The sequence below is a fragment of the Oncorhynchus nerka genome, linkage group LG9b (assembly GCF_034236695.1).
Source record: "Oncorhynchus nerka isolate Pitt River linkage group LG9b, Oner_Uvic_2.0, whole genome shotgun sequence".
Lineage (NCBI taxonomy): Eukaryota > Metazoa > Chordata > Actinopteri > Salmoniformes > Salmonidae > Oncorhynchus > Oncorhynchus nerka.
In genome coordinates, this window is record NC_088424.1 from 18844038 (window position 1) to 18867671 (window position 23634).

The window sequence follows — 23634 nt, forward strand, 5'->3', positions numbered from 1 at the left end:
AAAAATGACAAGGCAGGGATGTTTTAACAACCAGTGACTCTTGAATTTACTACCTCGGGCCACTATTGTGTAAACATTTTAGACAAAGGCATCCCACAGAGTCCATGTAAAAATTAGATTCTGATGGACAAAGCACCTTTCAGCACTACATGCAGCAAGAAAAGCGTTCACTGAAGCAGAGTGCTCAGAGAGAATTCGCAGGGCTCTGCGTAAACAGCTACGACCCATCGATGAGAAGTACGAAACTGGAAACAAAGTGTACTATAAACGAGTTGACTGTCAAGAGCGGAAAGGACCGGGAGTAGTCATTGGCTAAGATGGCGTGATGATATTTGTGGGGCACGGAGGCACCACTGTGAGGGTGCATCACTCAAGATTGCGGAAAGTAAATGATCAACAAGATGGAGGGGCTGTTGCTGAGAATCAGTCTCCTAATGAAAATGACAAAAAGGACACAGTAACAGACACAAACCTACCAGATGTCACATCCAATGATATGGACACTGAAACTGACACAGGAAATGGAGCAGAGACCTTCAACCATGCCTCAGATAATACTGTTGAGCGTTCAAATGAGGAAAACATTCAACAACAGCCACATGTGTTAAGACAACATGGTTGTTCCAATCTGAAAACTGGACAAACTGTTCAATACATGGACAGAGAAAGTGGTATTCCACATACAGCAAACGTCATTGGACGAGCAGGTAAAGCAAAAGGAAAACACCAGAACTGGTACAACTTGCAGTACTCTGAACCAGCTACACTTTCTGGTACAACAGGGTCAGCTGACCTGTCACTTGTAGATAATCTCATAATTGAACCAATGGAAAATCGAGAAAAACAGAATGACATTCAAAATGATGATGTACTTAAAACAAAGGACGTGTCATTTGACTCAGCTAAGCTAGATGAGCTCAGTAATTGGAGGAAAAATGGAGTGTTTGAGGAAGTCAAAGACATTGGCCAAAAATGTGTCTCAACAAGGTGGGTTTGTACCCTTAAAGAATCCTTAACTAGAATAGTGCCTAAAGCATGTCTAGTGGCTAGAGGTTTTCAGGAGCTGGCTGCTAAAGAACTCCCAAAAGACTCACCAACATGTGCCTCAAAGTCACTTAGATTACTGGTGACAGTGATCTGCCAGAAAAAATGGAAACTTAATTCCATAGACATCAAATCTGCATTTTTGCAGGGAACAGAGCTGTCAAGGGACATTCACATCCGACCTCTGCCTGAAGCTAAGAGCGAAGGAACACTGTGGAAACTAAAACAGTGTGTGTATGGACTGGCAGATGCATCACTTTACTGGTACAACAAAGTCAAGGCAACAATTCTGAATACAGGAGGAAAAATGTCTCAAGTGGATCCTGCAGTCTTCTATTGGCTTGATCAAGACAGCAATGTGACTGGAGTACTTGCCTATCATCACTCTGTCAAGAGTGTGCCTTCGTGGGAAGTTTGGTTGTTGATGGACCTAGCCTTGAGTGGAATGGCTACCTTGTAGTGTGTTCATACAGTATAGTACACGTTGTTAAACTGGAATGTTGTCGTTGTGTCATTTACACACACTACATACCAGGCGGTGTCAGAGGGAAGCCCAAATAATTGTCTAAGACTCCAGTTACCCAAGTCATAGACTTTTTTCTCTGCTACCGCACGGTAAGCGGTACCGGAGCGCCAAGTCTAGGACCAAAAGGCTCCTTAACAGCTTATACCCCAAAGCCATAAGACTCCTGAACAATTAATTAAATGGCCACCAGACAATTTACATTGACACCACCTCCCCATTTGTTTTGTACACTGCTGCTACTCACTGTTTATTATCAATACATAGTCACTTCACCCCTACCTACATGTACTAATTACCTCGACTAACCTGTTCCTCTGCACATTGACTCGGTACCGGTACCCCCTGTATATAGCCTCGTTATTGTTGTTTAATTGTTTAACTTTTTATTTATTTTTTACGTTAGTTTATATGGTAAAGACTTCTGACATTGTTATTCTTTTACTTGCATGCCATTATTGCTGGTTAGATCAGCTTAGAGGCCATACCTAGAGAGAGAGATGGCAAAGGCATGTTCTGATTGGTCCGTCTGTATTTGGTCCGTCTGTATTTGCCTGTGATTGGATTGCAGATAGACCCTTATACCGCCAAGTTGAAATGGGTTTATGCAGATAGAACTTCCCAGTTTATATGATTTTTCACTTAAAATGTACTTCAAAAGTCTAACTACACAGACCATGAAGAACCATCCAAAGATCAATTAGACATGATGTGACTAATATTCTATATAGATAGAACCTTAGATCTCCGCTGCTGAAGTGAGACTCTGCTGTACTCTGTACTACTGCGCCATGCAGCCCAGAGTGACAGGAAACCCAGAAACACTGTATACAAACCTTTCATATGTGATTCATACAACATGCAAAGAGAGATGCAGTATCACAAAGGAGAGGACAAATGAGAGGAAAGGAGAGATTGAGATTCACAAAAGCAACTGTGCTTAGGGGTGGAGCTTGTAGGTAAACTAAGCAGAAATGATCAACTGAATACCTTGCAAGTGAAGTCAGCTTCTGTTGTGCTATTAGTCAGTTTGACTTCCAACCCCAGCCATGTTGTTTATCTGGTCATTTATTATGTTCTCAGTAATAGGTAAGTTATGGCTTTCAAAGTAGTGTCATGTTTTCTGTTTAGAAAACTACAAAAATACATGTTTATTTCAATTTAAAAAATGACTTAATGTTCATCTCTTCCCATTTGCAGGTGACACCTATGAGCAGACTATAGAGCCAAACCAACATGAAGTGTATGCAGAAGTGGGTAGTAATGTTCTTCTTTCCTGCAACTACTCCTCAGCAAACACTCTACTATGGTATAAACAGTCTCCAGGATCAGCTCCCCAATACCTTCTGCTCATCCCACACTACAGTGGGATTGGACAGGGAGCTGATTCTCTTGACTCTCGCTTCTCTGGTAAACTGAACAAAGACAAGACCCGTGTGGATCTGGATATCTCCTCTGTTGAAGAGACAGACTCTGCTATGTACTACTGTGCTCTGAGTCCCACAGTGACAGGAAACCCAGAAACACTGTACAAAAACCTAACATCGCCTGAGAAAGCATTTCTGCTCTGTCCCAAGTTTCATTTGACAATAGTACCATCAAGAATGAGTCAACATGCACCCATTCTATTGTGTCAAGAGGAGGAGCTTAGTGTTACACATAACATGTAATGAGTGTAACTGATTCAACCAGAGAGTGAATGTTCCAAGAGAAGATCATTAGAGAAGTCTCTGACTAAAACCCAGTGGCTATGATGCTGCTCTATTCAGTCTTGTTTTTGTGCACTTGTAGGTAAGAATAAATTCTCCACTAGCAGAATATACACTGTCCAGTATTCATTACAATATGGTATTATCATAATCAAGTGTTAATACACTTTGAAACACCAAGTGTGGATAAACTGTACGCTGTCTACATTGACTCAGTAATACATGTTGTTATTTTTTACAGGTACAAGTGTTGAAGACATAATTACTCCAGACAGAGATGTACTGGACGTTACGGAGGTTAGTAGTGTTAAACTCTCCTGTAGATACATCAGCTCATTAACCAACAGTCTGTTATGGTACCTCCAGCACCCTGGATCCTCTCCACAGTTCCTCATACTGGACTACTCTGGGATCATAACCAACACTGATAGTACAAAATGGACCCTCATACATGAAGAAGAGGACAATGGTGTGGATCTGGAGATCTCCTCTGCTGAAGTGACAGACTCTACTCTGTACTACTCTGCTCTGAAGCCCACAGTGAAATAAAACCCAGACACACTGTACAAAAATCTAAACTGAAAACACTGACATCCCCTAAGATAAACATTTTCATTAATAGGTTACCTTCAGTCGACAAAAAATATAAATGGAAATGGAAATGAACAGTGAATTATTTTCGATATAAAATAATAAAATGTTGAAACAAATGAGAAAGTGACAGAAACTCATTCGGTGATCTGAATATGTTGCAGATGTATACTGTAGATTCTAGATATGAGGATGAAAAGAAAGTGAATGAATGAATTGCCTCATGTTTAACAAAATAATGATTTTACAGATATGCCCTTCTAGCAATGTTTTCCCCCATGACATCATGGTAGACAGGTCAGGTCCTTCTGCCAACTCTGTTGACCTAAAAGCAATCAAATATATGGAGATAAATAACACAGTTGTATCTAATTTAAAGGGGGAGACTAAGGTAATCATATTTCAGTGCTGCCCTGCATTTTGAGGATGTGACAGTGGAATCAAGCAGCAACAAGAAGTCTGCTGTTACTTCTGCTCATCTGACAACTCTCTGCATTTTGGGTTTGAGAAGAGATGGTCCATTCAAAACTAGAATACACAAATCTTGCTGTGCTGTGTGTTATCATTCTAACTTCCAGATTCAGTCACAATGTCAATCGCAACATTTATTATGCTTTTAGTAGTTGCACAAAAGTAATCTACTATTATTGGTGTTATGTTGAATCTAAACTAAGTGTTGTTGTGTTGAAAATAGATCTAATAATAATAATAATAATAATAATAATAAGTAATAATAGAAGAATAACGTATTTTGCATCTCTTGCAGGTGACAGTAATGGTCAGACCATTGAACCAATCAGAGAGGAGGTGTGTGCTCCAGCAGGTAGTAATATTACACTTTCATGCACCTACTCATCTGCAGTCTCTCTTCAATGGTATCTCCAGGACCCTGGATCAGCTCCTCAGTATATCCTGCTTATCCTGCATGGTGTCGGGTCTCCATCACGGGCTCCAGGTCTGGATCCTCGACTGTCAGTCAAACTGAATGAAACCTGTTGGTTGTGTATAAAAACCTATGTATAGAGGAGGCGCAATATTGTATATGCCTACTTATCATTTCAGAGTCACAGCAGAGTTTTGGCTTTGCTGTTTTTCAATAACACATTAATTTCAGTTCTGTAACACAGACCATGATGCTGCTCTGTTATATTCTACTGATTTCAGCCCTTGTAGGTTATACTTTAGAGGATGATATTACTCCAACCAGTCCTGAGGAGTATTATTTAGAGGGTACCAGAGTTAAGATCTCCTGTAACTATACAGTACTCTGTATCAGGTCTCCAATTCCTCCTCTACACTACAGTCACCTCAAAGCCCTCTATAATAAGAGCTAAACATGGTTACCCTCAACTCTCTGTTAATCTGAATAAAGAGAGAATCTGTGTGGATCTGGAGATCTCCTCTGCTGAAGTCAGACTCTGCTCTGTACTTCTGCGTCCTGAAGCTCCACTGACAAGAAATCCAGAAACACTGTACGAAAACCTGACAGGTCATGATAAACTCCACTTATGCATATTTTAGGGAAGGGGTGGGGATTCCTAGTTAAGTTTAAAAAAAAGTATTTTCATTTAAAAACTGTGTTGGACTTCACTCCATCATGTAAGCTCAGCTACGATACAATTCTCTACTAAGTTATTTTACTTTCTGCTCTGACAGGTTAGTAAAGTACTGTATTCCTCTTATTCTTTTAACTAGGCTAATTCATAGTTTTCCCCGTGCTATTGGATTTTAGAGTAAATACCAAGATCTTTCCTCATTTCAAATACATCTACCTTGTGATTTATCCAACACCTCTTCACATTTGCAGGTGACAGTTTTCAGCAGATCATCCAGCTAAACCAACAAGAAGTGTATGAAGAGGGGGGTAGGAAGGTTCAGCTTTCCTGCAACTAATCCTCAGCATACAGTGTACTGTGGTATAAACAGCATCCATGATCAGCTCCCCAAGTCCTCCTCTTCATCCTCCATGCCTCTAGGACTGTAGTGAGAGCTAAACCTCCATCCTCTCACCTCACTGTTAAACTGAACAAAGAGAAGACCTGTACAGATCAAGAGATCTCCTCTGTTGACGTTGAGAGACTCTGCTCTGTACTACTGTACTGTGACGGCCACAGTGACACATACTGTAACTCACTGACTCTGCACTGAGCAGAATACAGACCTGTCAGTTAGTTATAGATTTGCATGCATTGGATGTATTTTGTTTGACCACACCATCAAGTGGAGCATTTAATACATACATTATTTGCAAAATGCAATTAAATGTACACATAAAACGTCTTTGTTTCAATATTATGAACAGGAGGAGCTAGAGTATAAAACTCAGGATTGGATTATGAACAATATCACTTTAATAATGTTTGCATATCTTCCATTACTCAACTCATATGTATATACTTTATTCTATTCTACCGTATTTTAGTCTATGCCGCTCTGACATCGACATTTATATATCCTTAATTCCATTCCTTTCCTTTCCTTTCCATTTGTTGTGAAATTGTTAGGCATTACTTGTTAGATATTGCTGCACTGTCAGAACTTCGCTACACCCACAACAACATCTCCTAAACATGTGCATGTGACCAATAACTTTTTTTGGATTAGATTATGAATTGTCAAGATAAGACATGATACTAGCATGAAGAACATAGACAGTTGATGCTGTGCTTTTCATCAGCAGCTGGTGCTTCTTCTACACATCCTGCCATCTACAATGTTGTTCTGTTCACTGTTACTCTTCTTTGACTTGATAGGTAAGTCATAACATTTTCATTTAAACTGATTTTGATTATGTTAAGGTGTATTTATTTTTCCAACCGAAGATTATCATAATAATGCATGAAATGAGGATGCGTGTTTTTAAAAAACTTTGAATAGTTTTTATCTTCATACTGCATTTGTAATTAATTCAATCTTCCATGTGGGTTTCAATGATTATATATTACATATGTTTTATGTTTCAGTTGTAAACAGGTACTAATACCCTACACTGATGTAGAAGTGGCTTCAGAAATGGACAGAGTTACTCTCTCTTGTAATTACTCCTCTGGTGACACTCTTCTATGGAATCTACAATATCCCAAATCAGCACCCCAGTTACTGATTATGGAGTATGTGGATATTACACCAGGGTTCACTCTAAATCATGACAAAAATGCCAAATGTGGATTTGGAGATCTCCTCTGCTGAAGTAACATACTCTGCTCTCTACTACTGTGCTCTGAGAACCAAAGTGACAGGAAACCCAGAGACATGTACAAAAACCTAGAACATCAGATGACAGGGAGAAAGTTATCAACAGGCAGAAGAATGAATATGTCCTCAACTCTAACCACCTCTGTTCTACCCATAACTCTAACCCTAGCTTCATGTCAAGATCAGTTATTAATTTCTAACTTGTTTCTTCATATTGAAGTATAACATGAATGGAATAGCACTGCATCAAATACCTTAGTTTTATACTCCTAATTATCCTTACACCTTTGAAGACTTTAGTCACTTCCATGACAGTCAGAAGAACAAGTCTTCAATCTCTGAACACTCAAAAGCAAATCTATGTCTAATAATGATACAATAGTTCCATCTAGTGTTCAACATTCTGTCCAACAAGGTGTAACCTTGACATTACTTGTATTTTCAAGGGTAAGTTACTGGTGAGAGTCAATAGGTGTCAGTAAAGAATCATCAATTTGCTCCTATTCTTTTCAATGATGCATGCAGCATGTCAACACTACAGGTGTCTGTGTTGTAGAATAATTTCCCCCACCAAACAGAATATACATTTATTGTGTTTTAACCCTTTCTTGTCAAAATTGCATATTATTTTTGTGCTTCTTGTATTCACAATTTGCAATTATTTTACACACTGAACAAAAATATACACACAAGCTTTTTCCAGTTCATATAAGGAAATGAGTCAGTTGAAATACATTCATAAGGCCCTCATTCATGGATTTCACATGACTGGGAATACAGATATGCATCTGTTGGTCACAGATACCTTAAAAAGAAAGTAGGATCAGAAAACCAGTCAGTATCTGGTGTGAACAACTGCCAGAGTCGCCCTGCTGTCCGGCGCTGCCAGAGTCGCCCTCCTGTCCGGGGCCCGTTGCGAGGGTCCCTGCTCCAGAGGCGCCACCTAAGTGGGCCAAGCTGGAGCTGGAGTGGGTCCACATCCCGTACCAGAGCCGCCGCCGTAAAGAAGGCCCACCCGGACCCTCCCCTTTAGAGTCAGGTTTTGCGGCCGGGGTCCGCACCTTTGGGGGGGACAGGACTGTTTCGTTTTCGTTCATTCTCTTTGTTATTTTGTTTTGTGTTCAGTTTAAATAAAAATAACATGAACACTTACTACGCTGCGCTTTGGTCCACACCTTCTTCATACGACGACCGTTACACCAGATCAGAGGCAGTAGGGATGATCAGGGATGTTCTCTTGACAAGTGTGTGAATTGGAACATTTTCCTGTCCTGGTAAGCATTTAAAATGTAATGAGTACTTTTGGGTTTCAGTGAAAATATATGGATTACAAAGTACATTAATTTCTTTAGGAATGTAGTGAAGTAAAATATGTCAAAAATATACATCTTACCGTGCAGATACGTTAAAGAATTTATACTTAAACGCTTTACACCACTGCATGGTGATGTCATTGCCCAACATTTACGTTAATATGCACCTCGGAGACAGGGATTAGGATCATTGTTGCATCCAGGGTAAGTCATTGGCTTCAATCATAAAACCAATCATCAGTTAACTTGACTACTGTTTAAAAATATATATATATATATATTTGATGTCAGTGCCCCCATGGAAATCTAATGAGCATAATAAAAAAAATCCCCATAAAAATCTGTCAGTTTAAGCTAGTGATATCTGTTTTTTTGCATTGGATGCATCTGTGGTGCATTGGATGTGTCTGCAGTGAAAGGTGACAGGGCTAGAACTATGTTTGTCAGACCATGAGACATCCCAATAATTGGTCTTCTCACAAAATAATGTGTAGCGTCCGAACGGCCTACAAACTAGTATGGCACAATGGTGTTGTCCGTTTTAATCTTTGACCCACACAAGCGTCTTGGGACAGCCTATTTGCCAACTTCTGTTTGTAGCATCAGAACAGTTTGGGGTATACACTAATATAACCACTCCGTGTTAATGTGAGACTCACGAAAACGTATATGTTAGTTGTTTTGGTCTAGGATGCCCAAAGGCCTCAAGACTCATCTGAAGGTCCCACAGTACCAGTTGAAAAAATAAATAGAAGTATATATGGAGACTGTTTAATGCCAAAAAACACATGTAAAAAACAACAAACTGTTTCCTGATCTTTCTTATTTCTCTGAGATATCGGACAGACACTTCAGAAAATGTAGTGTAGTGAATCTGTTATTCATCTGTTATTCATCTGTTATTCATTCAATTAATTTGTATGGGCTAATTGCAGTAAGACCAAAAAACATTTAATCAAAATGTTTTTGTCTTATACTTTTGTAATACTTCAAGGGGTCTTAAAATTCAAAATCAATTGTATTTTATTTGTCGGATGAACTCAATTTGGCCTGAACACAAAATGTATTTCTTCAAACCCCAAACTGCCAAATTATCATTTTAAAGGAGATTACATTATGTAAACAAGATATTTAATGGTTCCAAATATATCAAATTTAACTAGGAATCTCTCTTGCTGTTTAACTAAATAATGTAATATACAATAAGCTTCTCCTCTACTGCAAAGCCCCTACAGTGGATGGAACATAAAGTCTACAACAGTCTATTCTTACATGAAGCATAATGGCACATTGGCTTAGGAATACTTTACTTATCCTGGCTGCATGCTATTTTGGAGTGCTTCTCCTTTCTACACTCTCATTCTATGAACCTAAGCATATAATGTATTATAAAACCCCAAAATATATACTGTATTTTTCAGATTGCAAGGTGAGGCTGTTGACCAGCAGGGTGGACATGTTACTGCCGTTGAAGGAGGACTGGTAACACTCAGCTGTAATTACACTACCAGTAGTGCATCTTCTGGTACATCCAGTTAACTAGGAACTCTCCTCAGTATGTCCTGAGAAGAGATCGTTATTCAGAAGGGAGCAATAGTGATGAGTTTAAGAAGAGGTTTGATTCCAGGCAGAATTTCACATTTTGCTCAGTAGAGTGCTTGTCACAGGATTCTCAATGTTTGACAATGCACCAAAAGAGGAGGAGAGGAAAATGTCATGGTGCCATCATGGCCTAGCTACATCAGTGGTTTATTATTCTCCCATTGATCTCACACTAGCAGACATGGGGCCCTGGCTGAGTAATTTACTGATTCTTGCTGCATGTTGTTATGGTATTATAATATAATTTTCCATTTTTTTTTACTGCCTTTGCTCAAATCCATTTATTTTTTTAAAACATATTTTTCAGTGTAATACTATCACTATTAAATTCATACATTTTTATTCACTCAAATATGTTGCTTGATTATTTTCCTCCTAATACAAATGTGTATTACATTATTTTCCAGAATGCAGAGGAGAAGACGCAGTCATTCAGCCACCAGAAGATGTGATCGCTACTGAGGGAGAACAGGTCACACTGGACTGTCAATTTGATGCCGTTAATATAAACGATATCTACCTGTTCTGGTACAAGCTTGAAGTGAATGACTTCCCAAAGTTCATGTTGGGCCGTTTTCCTTTTGGAAGTAAAAATGCCACTGAGTTCAAGGATAGATTTGATGCCCATCTCAATGCAGACTCCAAGTCAGTCCCCTTGACGATCCAGAGGGTGCAGCTGTCTGACTCTGCTGTGTACTACTGTGCTCTGAGGCCCACTGTGATAACAGGATATACAGCCTCATTACAAAAACTATTTGATAGTGTGATGTAAGACTCTTAGAGAGCCTAGTGGAAGCTCCTCCTCAATGCTTCCTAAGGCAGAGTTAAAGAAGTGGTTTCAAAATCTTTTGACACATACAAGTGTGTTTGCTCTCTCCTTACCTACACATCTCACAGTAAACATGGAATCATGGCTGAAGAAATTTCTGGTTCTTTCTGCATTTTGTTGGGGTATGATAACTATTTTTTGATTCGCTTGCTGCCATTGCCTTAATTATCCCTTTATGTTGCTATGAAAAACAGAGAAAGTTGCTCACTCTATATGTTCCCAATGATTTAATGGGTATAAATCATCAAACACCCTTTCTTTTTCAACTTATATAATTTCTCTCCAGAATGCAGAGGAGACAGAGTGTTACAGCCAAAAGGAGTTGAGACGGCTACTGAAGGAGGACAAATAACACTTGTCTGTCATTACGAAACAGACGATCCAAGTCCATATCTATTCTGGTACAAACAGCCAGCAAACGACTACCTCAAGTATATGCTTTTGCGGTACACATTTGGAACTGGGGACAATGCTGCTGACTTCAAGGAGAGATTTCATGCTGATCTTGATTCCAACTCCAAATCAGTCCCCTTGACGATCCAGAGGGTGCAGCTGTCTGACTCTGCTGTGTACTACTGTGCTCTGAAGCCCACTGTGACAACAGGATACACAACCCCTTTACAAAAACATACTGAGCTACACATTGACAATACACCTGTCTGTACAGTATTGAACACCTCTTTAAAATTGACACAGTAACCTTCTCATTATCTCCTTGATACTCCCATGATTAGTGGTAGCAGATGTTGATAATCATATTTTTTATGTCAATAAAGCTACCTCTTCCAATTCAGCTTTAAATGTCATAGACTAGACTAGACTTAACATAGTACATGTAAATCCGGGACACTCAAATTAGCATGAAACGTTTTATTTGGTATGGTTACAGAAGACATAAAGTTACTTAAAACAAATCCTTAACCCTTTTTGCTAAACCTTGCCTAATCCTAACCTTAACAATCTAACCTAACTCTTAACCCTAACCCCTAGTCTAGCTAACGTTATCCACTAACGTTAGTGTAAGTCACCTAGTCACCTAGCTAACATCAGCAACAACAAATTAGAGTTTGTAACTTATAAACTTTTCAAATTCACAACATATTGTACGAACATATCATTCTAAATGGAGTCGTTCAGATTTACTTACAGGACATTATGAAATGCTCTGAGACCTGGTGTAAAGGTAGATGTAAGAGACAATAAAATGCCATTACAATATCTCATGGATTAGAAAATAGACCATTGTTTAATTTAGAGAGAGTTGGCCTAGTAGTGTTACTTAGATGAATTTAGAAAAAGCAACATTATATCCAGTATTGTGTATAGAGTAATGGAAAAGCCAGCATCAACCACAAATTGGCCAAATTACCAAGAAAATGTTGCTTTCTACTTTAAAATGACTTGTTTACAGTATTTGAACATCCCCTCTGTGCTGTGCTGCATGGTCTAGGCCTGTGCTGCTACAAAGACATGAATCAAGAGAGCAGACCAGTTTCTATGTAATAACATCAGTTTGACTTTCCCTTTGTATCCTATGATAATTATGGGACATTGGCTGTGGACCTCTGTTGTTCTTGCTGCGCTTATCTTTGATAGGAAATGGCTATCATTGTCTTTTTCTCAATACCTGATGTTACTGGAATCCGGATATTTTGTGACCATGGGACTTTAACATTATATCAGAACTGTTTAATAATGAATTCTTCTTTCACTACCCATTAATGTTATCACCTTAAAGGTAACTAAAGTGCAGAGTATTAAAATCCTGAGACAATTGTAAGTCAGTTTCTTTAGGGTGTTGCAATTACAGATTCAAATGTACGCTTCTAAAAATGTCAATCTTGGAACTGTCTGACACTTCTGAATAATACATGTTCAGTTTTTAAGAAAACTGTAGCTATTTGAATACATAAATAATAGAAGAACACTATTTTACCAGGCAGCCTAGGGAGGAGGTCAGAGACCTGGCAGTGTGGTGCCAGGACAACAACCTCTCCTTTCATGTGAGCAAAACAAAGGAGCTGATCGTGGAAAACAGGAAAAGGGGGGTCGAACAGGTCCCCATTAACATCGGCGGGGCTATAGTGGAGCGGGTCTAGAGTTTCAAGTTCCTTGGTGTTCACATCACCAAAAAAACAATCATGGTCCAAACACACCAAGACAGTCGGTAAGAGCGCACAATTGGCCCAGCGTCGTCTGGGTTAGGGGATGGTTTGGCCGGCAGGGATGTTCTTCTCCCATCGTGCTCTAGCGACTCCTGTGGTGGGCCGGGTGCAATGCACACTGACACGTTTGCCAGGTGTACAGTGTTTCCTCTGACACATTGGTGCAGCTGGCTTCCGGATTAAGTATGTAACGTGTCAAGAAGCAGTGTGGCTTGGCTGGGTTGTGTTTCGGTCGGACGCACGGCTCTAGAACCTTTGCCTCTCCCGAGTCTTTATGGGAGTTGCAGTGATGAGACAAGACTGTAACTACCAATTGGATACCACGAAATAGGGGGACAAAATTAAATTAAGTTCTACATCGAGAGCATCCTGACCGGTTGCATCACCGCCTGGTATGGCAACTGCTCTTCATGGCACTACAGAGGGTAGTACGTACGGCCTAGTACATCACTGGGGCCAAACTTCCTGCCATCCAGGACCTACATACCAGGCGGTGTCAGAGGGAAGCCTAAAAAATTGTCTAAGACTCCAGTTACCCAAGTCATGGACTTTTTTCTCTGCTACCGCACGGCAAGCGGTAGAGGGTGCCAAGTCTAGGACCAAAAGGCTCCTTAACAGCTTCTGCCCCAAAGCCATAAGACTCCTGAACAATTAGTCAAATGGCCACCGAATTATTTACATTAACACCACCCCCATTTGTTTTGTACACTGCTGCTACTCGCTGTTTATTATCTATGCATAGTCACTTCACCCCTACCTACATGTACTAATTACCTCGACTAACCTGTTCCTCTGCACATTGACTCGGTACCGGTACCCCCTGTATATAGCCTTGTTATTGTTGTTGAATTGTTTTACTTTTTATTTATCTTTTACGTTAGTTTATTTGGTAAAGACTTCTGACAGTTTTGTTCTTTTACTTGCATGCCATTATTGCTGGCTAGATCAGCTTAGAGACCATAACTAGAGAGAGATGGCAAAGGCGTGTTCTGATTGGTCCTTCTGTATTTGCTCAGGCTTGTGATTGGATTGCAGATATAACCTTATAATGTTGAAATGGGTTTATGCAGATAGAACTTCTCAGGTTTTATATTTTTTCACTTAAAATGTACTTCTTCAAAAATCTAACTACACGGACCATGAAGAACCATGCAAAGATCAATTAGATGTTATGTGACTAATATTCTATATAGATAGAACCTTAAAGTTCCAAGGCATTCTTCTTTGTTTCTGGAGTGCAGAGGAGCAGACAGATTTACTCAGTCGAAGAGAGAAGTGTGTTAATACAGGAGATGTCTCTCTCAGCTGTAGATACAGTAGATTCAAGTGGAGATTTAATGCCCATATGAATTCTGTCACCAAATCAGTCCCCTTGATGATCCAGAGGGTACAGTTGTCTGACTCTGCAGTGTACTACTGTGCTCTGAAGCCCACTGTGACAACAGGATATACAGTACAACCACCTTACAAAAACGTTTTGATAGTGTGATATAAGACTCTTGTGTAAACTCATCATCAATGCTTCCTAAGGCAAAGTTAATCTGACCCTTTTTTCAAATTTTCGCCTAAAATGACATCCAAATCTAACTGCCTGTAGCTCAGGACCTGAAGCAAGGATATGCATATTCTTGATACCATTTGAATGGAAACACTTTGAAGTTTGTGGAAATGTGAAATGTAGGAGAATATAACACATTAGATCTGGTAAAAGATAATACAAAGAAAAAAAAATGTGTTTATTAAATGTTTTTTTTACCATCATCTTTGAAATGCAAGAGAAAGGCCATATTGTATTATTCCAGCCCAGGCACAGTTCAGCTTTTGGCCACTAGATGGCAGCAGTGTATGCGCAAAGTTTTAGACTGATGCAATTAACCATTGCATATCTGTTCAAAACATTGTATCAAGACTGCCAAAATGTGCCTAATTGGTTAATTAATACATTTCCAAGTTCATTACTGTGGACTCTCCTCAAACAATAGCATGGTATTCTTTCACTGTAATAGCTACTGTAAATTGGACAGTGCAGTTAGATTAACAAGAATTTACACTTTCTGCCCATATCAGATATGTCTATCTATTGGGAAATTGTTGTGTTACTTACAACCTCATGCTAATCAAAATAGCCTGTGTTACCTCAACCGTTCCGCGGTGGGGACACCGATCCCGTAGAGGTTCTGTTGCGACTCTAGGGGCAGTATTTTCATTTTTGGAGAAAAAAACGTTCCTGTTTTAAACGGGATATTTTGTCAGGACAAGATGCTAGAATATGCATATAATTGATAATTGAAGCTTTGGATAGAAAACACTCTAACATTTCCAAAACTGTAAAGATATTGTCTGTGAGTATAACAGAACTGATGTTGCAGGCGAAAGCCTGAGAAAAATCCAATCCGGAAGTGCCCCATATTTTGAAAGCGCTTGCGTGCCAATGAGTCCCCATTGAGCTGTGAATGTGCTATGAACCAGCTTACGCTTTCTACGTATTCCCCAAGGTGTCTACAGCATTGTGACGTAGTATTACGCATTTATGTTGAAGAATACCCGTAGGGGGGCTACATTGCGCAAGTGGTAACATGATGCTCCCGGAGAAATCTCATGTAAAGTACAGAGGTAGCCATTATTCCAATCGCTTCTACTGAGAAACCAATGGATGGTGGATATATTATCGAATAGATATTTGAAAAACACCTTGAGCATTGATTCTAAACAACGTTTGCCATGTTTCTGTCGATATTATGGAGCTAATTTGGAATATTTTTCGGTGTTGTCGTGACCGCAATTTCCGGTCGATTTCTCAGCCAAACGTGAAGAACAAACGGAGCTATTTCGCCTACAAAAATAATCTTTTGGGAAAAAATGAACTTTGGCTATCTACCTGGGAGTCTCGTGAGTGAAAACATCCGAAGTTCATCAAAGGTAAACGATTTAATTTGATTGCTTTTCTGATTTTCGTGACAAGGTTGCCTGCTGCTAGCAAGGCATAATGCTATGCAAGGCTATCGATAAACTTACACAAACGCTTGTCTAGATTTGGCTCTAAAGCATATTTTGAAAATCTGAGATGACAGGGTGATTAAATAATCCTACCCCCTACTTTTTCGAACATTCTGTTAAAAATCGCGCAACATTTCAGCACCCTGCTACTCATGCCAGGAATATAGTATATGCATATGATTCGTATGTGTGGATAGAAAACACTCAGACGTTTATAAAACTGGTTAAATCACGGCTGTGACTATAACAGAACGTGCGTTTCATCGAAAAGCGCAGGAAAATCTGATCACTGAAAATGGGAAAATATATCCATGCGCCACTTGAACGAATTGTTGAATAGAAACCACATTAAATGGGGCCGAGGTTGCAATACCTACAGCTTCCACACAATGTCAACAGTCTTGTCATTTGCCTAGGATTTGTTTCTTGGTCAAACGGACAAGAGGCAGTCCATTTCTTCCGGTCTCCGACCGGATATTTTGGTTGAGATTTACCCGGACATTATTTCAAGACGTACAGCTATAGAATATACATCGCCTCGTGATCAATTTGATCGATTATTAACGTTTACTAATACCTAAAGTTGCATTACAAAAGTATTTCGAAGTGTTTTGTGAAAGTTTATCGTCGACTTTTTTAATTTAAAAAAATGACGTTGCGTTATAAAACGCTGTTTTTTTCCTTGATCACACAGTCTTCATAGATCGATATCTAGGCTATATATGGACCGATTTAAATGGGAAAAAAATACCCAATAGTGATGTTTATGGGACATCTAGGAGTGCCAACAAAGAAGATGGTCAAAGGTAATGAATGTTTTATATTTTATTTCTGCATTTTGTGTAGCGCCGACTATGCTAATTATTTTGTTTACGTCCCCTGCGGGTCTTTAGGGGTGTTGCATGCTATCAGATAATAGCTTCTCATGCTTTCGCCGAAAAGCATTTTAAAAATCTGACTTGTTGGCTGGATTCACAACGAGTGTAGCTTTAATTCAGTACCCTGCATGTGTATTTTAATGAACGTTTGAGTTTTAACGAGTGCTATTAGCATTTAGCGTAGCGCATTTGCATTTCCAGATGTCTAGATGGGACGCCTGCGTGTCGGGTGGAGGTAAGAGGTTAACAAAAGGCTAAGCTGTGTTCCAATATATTTCACTTGTGATTTTCTAGGAAGATTTATGTCCGTTGCGTTATGCTAATTAGTGTCAGATGATGACAATGGTCCCATTCGACAATGGTCCCATTCACAGGATGGGGTGTCACTAGAGGTTAATGCAACCGTTTGCTTCTGATTTAAAAAAGCTTTACGGAATAAGCAAACCATGCAATAATCAGAGACGGCGCTCAGAAAAATAGTCACAATAGCCGCCATGTTGGCGTCAACATAAAGAAGAAATCACATGATAAATATTCCCTTACCTTTGATGATCTTCATCAGAATGCATTCCAGGAATCCCAGGTCCACAATACATGTTTTGTTCGATAATGTCCGTTATTTATGTCCGAATACCTCCTTTTGTTAGTGCGTTTGGTATATATATTCAAACGCTCATTCTGGTCAGCGTTACGTCGGACACAAACTTCAAAAAGTGATGTTACAGGTCGAAGAATACATGTTTTGTTCGATAATGTCCGTTATTTATGTCTGAATACCTCCTTTTGTTAGTGCGTTTGGTATACATATCCAAACGCTCATTCTGGTCAGCGTTACGTCAGACACAAACTTCAAAAAGTTATATTACAGGTCGAAGAAACATTTCAAACTAAGTACAGAATCAATCATTGGGATGTTTTTAACATATAGCTTCAATAAAGTTCCAACCAGAGTATTCCTTTGTGTCTTGATGAGCAATGGAACGCAAGTGGATACCATGAGGAATGCGCGTGATCAGAAAATGGCTGACTGGCAGTCACCTGATAGATTCTGCTCTCATTCAGTCCCACAACACAGTGGAAGTCTCATTCAAATTTCTATATATGGTTGACATCTAGTGGAAGCCCTAGGAAGTGCAACATCATTAATATATCAAGGGGATTTCAATGGGAGCTGTGGCGAATACATACCAAGCTCAGATTTCTCACTTCCTGTGTTGATTTCTCCTCAGGATGTTGCCTACCATATGAGTTATGTTATACTCACAGACATCATTCAAACAGTTTTAGAAACTTTAGAGTGTTTTCTATCCAATACTACTAATAATATGCATATATTAGCAACTGAGACTGAGGAGCAGGCCATTTACTTATTCATCGAAGCTACTCAATACTGTCCCCCAGCTATAAGAAGTTAAGGAGAAGTTTATCTAAAGTTAATTGTATAATAGTCGTATCTTAATCAATGTTTATTATGAGTATTTCTGTAAATTGATATGGCTCTCTGCACAATCACCGCATGTTTTAGAACTACTGAACGTAACGCGCCAATGTAAACTCCGATTTTTTTTGAAATAAATATGAACTTTATCAAACAAAACATACATGTATTGTGTAACATGAAGTCCTATGAGTGTCATCTGATGAAGATCATCAAAGGTTAGTGATTCATTTTATCTCTATTTCTGCTTTTTGTGACTCCTCTCTTTGGCTGGAAAAATGGCTGTGTTTTTCTGTGGCTTGGTGGTGACCTAACATAATCGTTTGTGGTGCTTTCGCTGTAAATCCTTTTTCAAATCAGACACTGTGGCTGGATTAACGAGAATTTTATCTTTAAAATGGTGTAAAATACTTGTATGCTTGAGGAATTTTAATTATGGGATTTTTGTTGTTTTGAACTTGGCGCCATGCACTTTCACTGGCTGTTGAGAGGTGGGACGCTCACGTCCCGAACGTTCCCAGAGAGGTTAACATGCTGAAAGCATATTATATACGTGACTCTCCAGACAGCTCCTCAAGTAAGCTGGTCCAGCCCGCTGTCTCCAGTGTGGCTGCGGTGGTGTTAAAGCCTGGCTGGGACCTAGAGGAGGAGGATGAGGAGGACGGGTTGGAGTCCTGCCATACGTTACAGCAGTGTGAATGCTTATGTAATTCGGAGATGCTGAAAAAGTTACCCTCTCAATGATGATCTTATCCTATCGTTAAATAGTTTTCTCAATGTGTTTCAGGATGTTCCAAGTCGCACGTCCATCTTGGAACATGACGTGGATGTTGGGAACGCTGCTGCTAAACATCAGCATCTGTACCGGGTTAACTCTAAGAAAAGGGAGGTAAATGAAAAGTGAGGTAGCTTATTTATTACTGAATGACATGGCAAAACCCAGTAACAGCTCCTGGAGTTCCCCGTGTATTCTTGTTCCTAAGCCTGACGGTATGTCCCGCTTATGTACGGACTATTGTCACGTAAATGTGGTTACAAAGTCTGAATCTTTTCCTCTATCTCGCTTTAGATGACTGCATTGATAAAATTGGCTCTGCTGCTTACGTTAGTAAGTTAGATTTGGTAAAAGGTTATTGGCAGGTGCCTCTGACCTCTCGAGCTTCTGACATCGCGGATTTAGTTACGCCTGATAACTTCGTAGAATACACTGTGATGCCCTTTGGAATGTATAATGCACCTGCTACTTTTCAGCGCCTAGTTAACATTGTGTTCGCGGATGTGCCAAATTGTACTGCTTACCTTGACGATGTGGTGATTCATTCGTCTACTTGGTCTGATCATCTCTCCACCTTCAAAAGTGTGTTTCAGCAGTTGGAGAATGCTTCTTTAACCCTAATTTTGGCCAAGTGTGAGTTTGGGAAGGCTACTGTGACTTATTTAGGAAAGCAGGTGGTCTGACATCAGTGTGCCCAGTAACTGGCAAAGTGGAAGCAATTGTTGCTTTCCTGCTCCCACAACTCGCCGCCAGTTGCGCAGATTTCTGGGGATGGTAGGCTACTATCGTACGTTCTGTAAGAATTTTTTGACGGTAGTTGCTCCCCTTACATCTCTGCTTTGTCCCAAAGTACCATTTAAGTGGTCCCAAGAATGTAACTATGCTTTTGAGTCCGCCAAAGCACTACTTTGTAGTGTCCCAGTGCTTGCCGCCCCCAACTTTGACAAACCCTTTAAGTTGGAGGTAAACACTAGTATAGTGGGGGTGGGTGCAGTTCGCTTGCAAGAAGATGAAGAGGGAGTGGATCGGCCCATCAGTTTCTTCTCCCGTAAGGTCAACTCGTGTCAGTCAAGGTACTCCACCATTGAACAAGAGACGATGGCTTTATTGCTTGCCTTACAGTTTTTTGAGGTAAATGTGGGCTACAGTGCCTTGCCTGTACTGGTCTTCACGGACCATAATCCTTTGGTGTTTTTGAAGCAAATGTACAATCAGAACCTTCGCCTTATGCGGTGGGCTCTGATTGTATAAAGATACAATATACATATTCAGCATGTGAAGGGTTCGGCGAATGTTGCCAACGCTCTATCACGGGTTTAGTAACTGGGGATGGGCATGTTACGTTCCCAGTTTCTGTGTTGTGGGTTTGTATGTATGTGTCTGTATTTTAGGAAGTGGCTTCCTGGATTCTCCCAAGCAGCTGATTGGTCTGCCCCATTGCAGATTGGCGCTGACCACGCCCTCTCGTCAGGGAGACAGCTGTCTGCAATTACAGACTCCTTCTCCAGCTGTATAAAAGTCAGTGTTCCATTGCTCAGAGAGAAAGCTTATTGGTATGGCAAGTGACGGTTGTTGCTCAGAGACAGGTTTTGTTAAGTATTTTGTAGCTTCTGAGGTATGTGTGTGCCAATAGGATGCAGTGTTTTTGAGTATTTGTTATGTAGCTGGGACCCTTGGGATTGCAAACAGAGGAAGACCTAAGGTAAGTGATTTATTTTATCTCTATTTCTGACTTTGGTGACACCTCTGCTGGTTTGGAAAATGTTTTACATGCTTTTGTACGCTGGGCGCTGTCCTCAGATAATCGCAGGGTATGCTTTCGCCGTAAAGCCTTTGTGAAATCTGACAAAGCGGCTGGATTAACAAGAAGTTAAGATTTTAAATTATGTAAAACACTTGTATTTTCTTGAACGTTTAATAATCCGATTTTTGTATTTTGAATTTCGCGCTCTGCAATTTCACCTGATGTTGTCGGTGTGCTGCTAACGGTTTGTCTAGCCGAAAGAGTTTAACAGACGTCTGCAGTTTCCAGTCATATAAACATGTTTTTTCATATTTAAAAACTTTGCCCTTTTTGTGGCTGTCAGTCTGATTGTGGGTAGAGATAGTACAGTGACAGAATTGTTCTGCATCTTAGCAGCATGTGCACACCTACAGTACACTACTGGTCGTGTGTCAACGTAAACAAAGGCTTCATATGTTTTGTCAAGCATATAGTATGTGGCCCTTCACTTGGTTTCAAAAGCTGAATATGGCCCTTGAGACAGTTTTCCCACCCCTGCTCTAGTCACTTCCATGCCAGTCAGAAGAACTACGGTCTTTTATCTCTGAACACTCAAAAGGAGCTTTATAAAAAGAAGTGTACAAGTTATCAATATTCCCAAACCTCCTTTCAAAAATAACAATTAACTAAAAGAATAATACAATTTTTAAAATAACAGTGAAACTAAATTTTAAAAAACAATTGATCTATATTGTTTTTTTGTGTTTTTTTTACGTATGTTTTGTACACTTCTTTTTATAATTTAATTTGAGATGTCTTGTTAGTGTTTTTTAAAATATATTTGACATTCATTATAATGAAATACCAAAGTTAAATAAAATTCAAAAACGGCAACAATTGAACTGTACTCATTTAAAACCTTTTTCTTCAAAATGCAATAAAACATGAATGGAGTACTATTGTTAAAAATAAATTAATGCATCAATACTAACATTAAACAAGGATTGCATGGCACACACAGAAACAAATTTGGATGTTCAACAGCCCCTGTCTTTGGTGGTAGGTGGAGCTACAACATTTTCTCCAATCAGCAAGACTGAAAGATAGAGGTATTCAACTCTGTCTCTTTTGTGTCATAGTCTTTTAAATACTCTATCAGCTATGTTGTTGCTTTCATCATTTCTCCTCTCAGTCCTTGTTGGTGAGTGCTGTATTCAATTTCATGATTTTAATTCCAACTCCATAACATATTTGATAGTTGTCAAAAAATCTAGCAAAACAGCAACACGTTTTTACTTTTCTGACAGGTGTCAGTTTTGAAGATGACATTAATCCCACTAGGCGTATGGTGGGTGGTGTGGAGGGTGATACTATCACATTATCCTGCAGCTACACTGGCTCTGTAAACAATCTACAGTGGTATAGTCAGTATCTCAGGTCTAAACCAGAGTTCCTGATTCTCATCACTAAATCAGGATATGTCCAGAAACCTGTCCCTCCTCGCATGTCAGCTCAGGTTCAAACCGACCGCATGGATCTGGAGATCTCCTCTGCTGAAGTGACAGATTCTGCTCTGTACTACTGTGCCCTGGAGCCCACAGTGACAGGAAACCCAGACACACTGTACAAAAACCTGTCAAGTGCCTTGGCAAGAAACCAATGATAAGGGGAGGAGCTACAGTAAGCAGAAATGAATTAAGATACAGCTAGGCAACAGAGGAATAAATTATCATAGATAGCCAAATTATGTTTCTGTATGCAGTGCTGCTGCTCTGTACAGTTGTAGGTAAGTGACACACATAAAAGGATATTAGGTTTTACATTTCATTTTATTTTCATTAGCGTGTGCATTACAACTACCCTTTATTTATACAGATGACAGTTTAGAGAATGCTATCGCTCCTTTAAGAAACGAAGTGCATGGCTTGGAGGGAACCACTGTCACGTGTCCTACAACTACTGCTCAACTTCTACAATTGGAAATAGATTCTACTGCTATCATCAAACCAGTGCTGGGAAAATGACAATATTCCATCTATGGATGATAGATACAGACTTCCAAGGGAATTGGTAGCCTGATAGTCTGTTAGGTTATATTGATTCAGAGACCAAACGTGTGGATCTGGAAATCTCCTTTGCTGAAGTGACAAACTCTGCTCTGTACTACTGTGCCCTGGAGATCGCAGTGACAGGAAACTCAGAAACCTGTCAAGAACCATGGAAGGAAACAGACATCTTGTATGACATACATAAGTAACATACCTACTGAATGTTAAGGGGAGGGACTTATGGTAGAGGAATTGACTGAACAGCAGTATAGAAACATAAAACAGGAGGAAACTTTCTGTCAGTTTGTCTCAGGTCATCTAAGATGGTGTTGCTCTATTCATTGTTGTTCCTGACCATATTTATTGGTAGGCAATACATTGTCCATTTGAAATCAATTCCATTTAAATACATTTTCATTAGTAGTAAAACTATTCTGTATGCAGGTGTCAGTTATGAGGATCTCACTCCACTCAAGAAAGAGATTTCTGTTTAGAGGGAACCCCTGTTACCCTGTCTAACAACTACTCCAGAACAGCTACTGCTGGAGATGAAGTCTATTGGTATCACAAGACACAGGAAAAAGGTGAAAGTTCCTCCTGAACATCTCAGGTTTTTATTTTATTTTATTTGTATTTAACCTTAATTTAACTAGGCATTCAGAAAAAGTATTATTTACAATGACGGCCTACCTCAACCAAACCCAGATGTTGCTGGGCCAATTGTTCGCCGCACTATGGGACTCCCATCACGGCCGGATGTGATGCAGCCTGGATACAGAGTTTATAAAGAAAGCAAATCCTCTG

General features: G+C 39.6%; 2 long non-coding RNA genes and 1 gene segment (V, D, J or C); 2 read left to right on the plus strand and 1 right to left on the minus strand.

Annotated features, from left to right (window-relative positions):
* Positions 1–4153: 4153 nt before the first annotated feature.
* LOC135565712 (T cell receptor alpha variable 13-1-like) lies at positions 4154–22445 on the plus strand. The segment is given in 3 exon segments: positions 4154–4169; positions 4634–4861; positions 22294–22445. Coding segments are annotated over 3 exon segments (396 nt in total).
* Positions 7634–10727, minus strand: LOC135565685 (uncharacterized). Its single transcript, XR_010461783.1, has 2 exons — positions 8216–10727; positions 7634–8123 (listed from the first exon to the last, which is right to left on the minus strand). It is a non-coding gene; the product is annotated as an uncharacterized LOC135565685 (long non-coding RNA).
* Positions 8139–10471, plus strand: LOC115114838 (uncharacterized). The gene is made up of 3 exons (XR_010461784.1): positions 8139–8336; positions 9797–10207; positions 10385–10471. It is a non-coding gene; the product is annotated as an uncharacterized LOC115114838 (long non-coding RNA).
* Positions 22446–23634: the final 1189 nt, after the last annotated feature.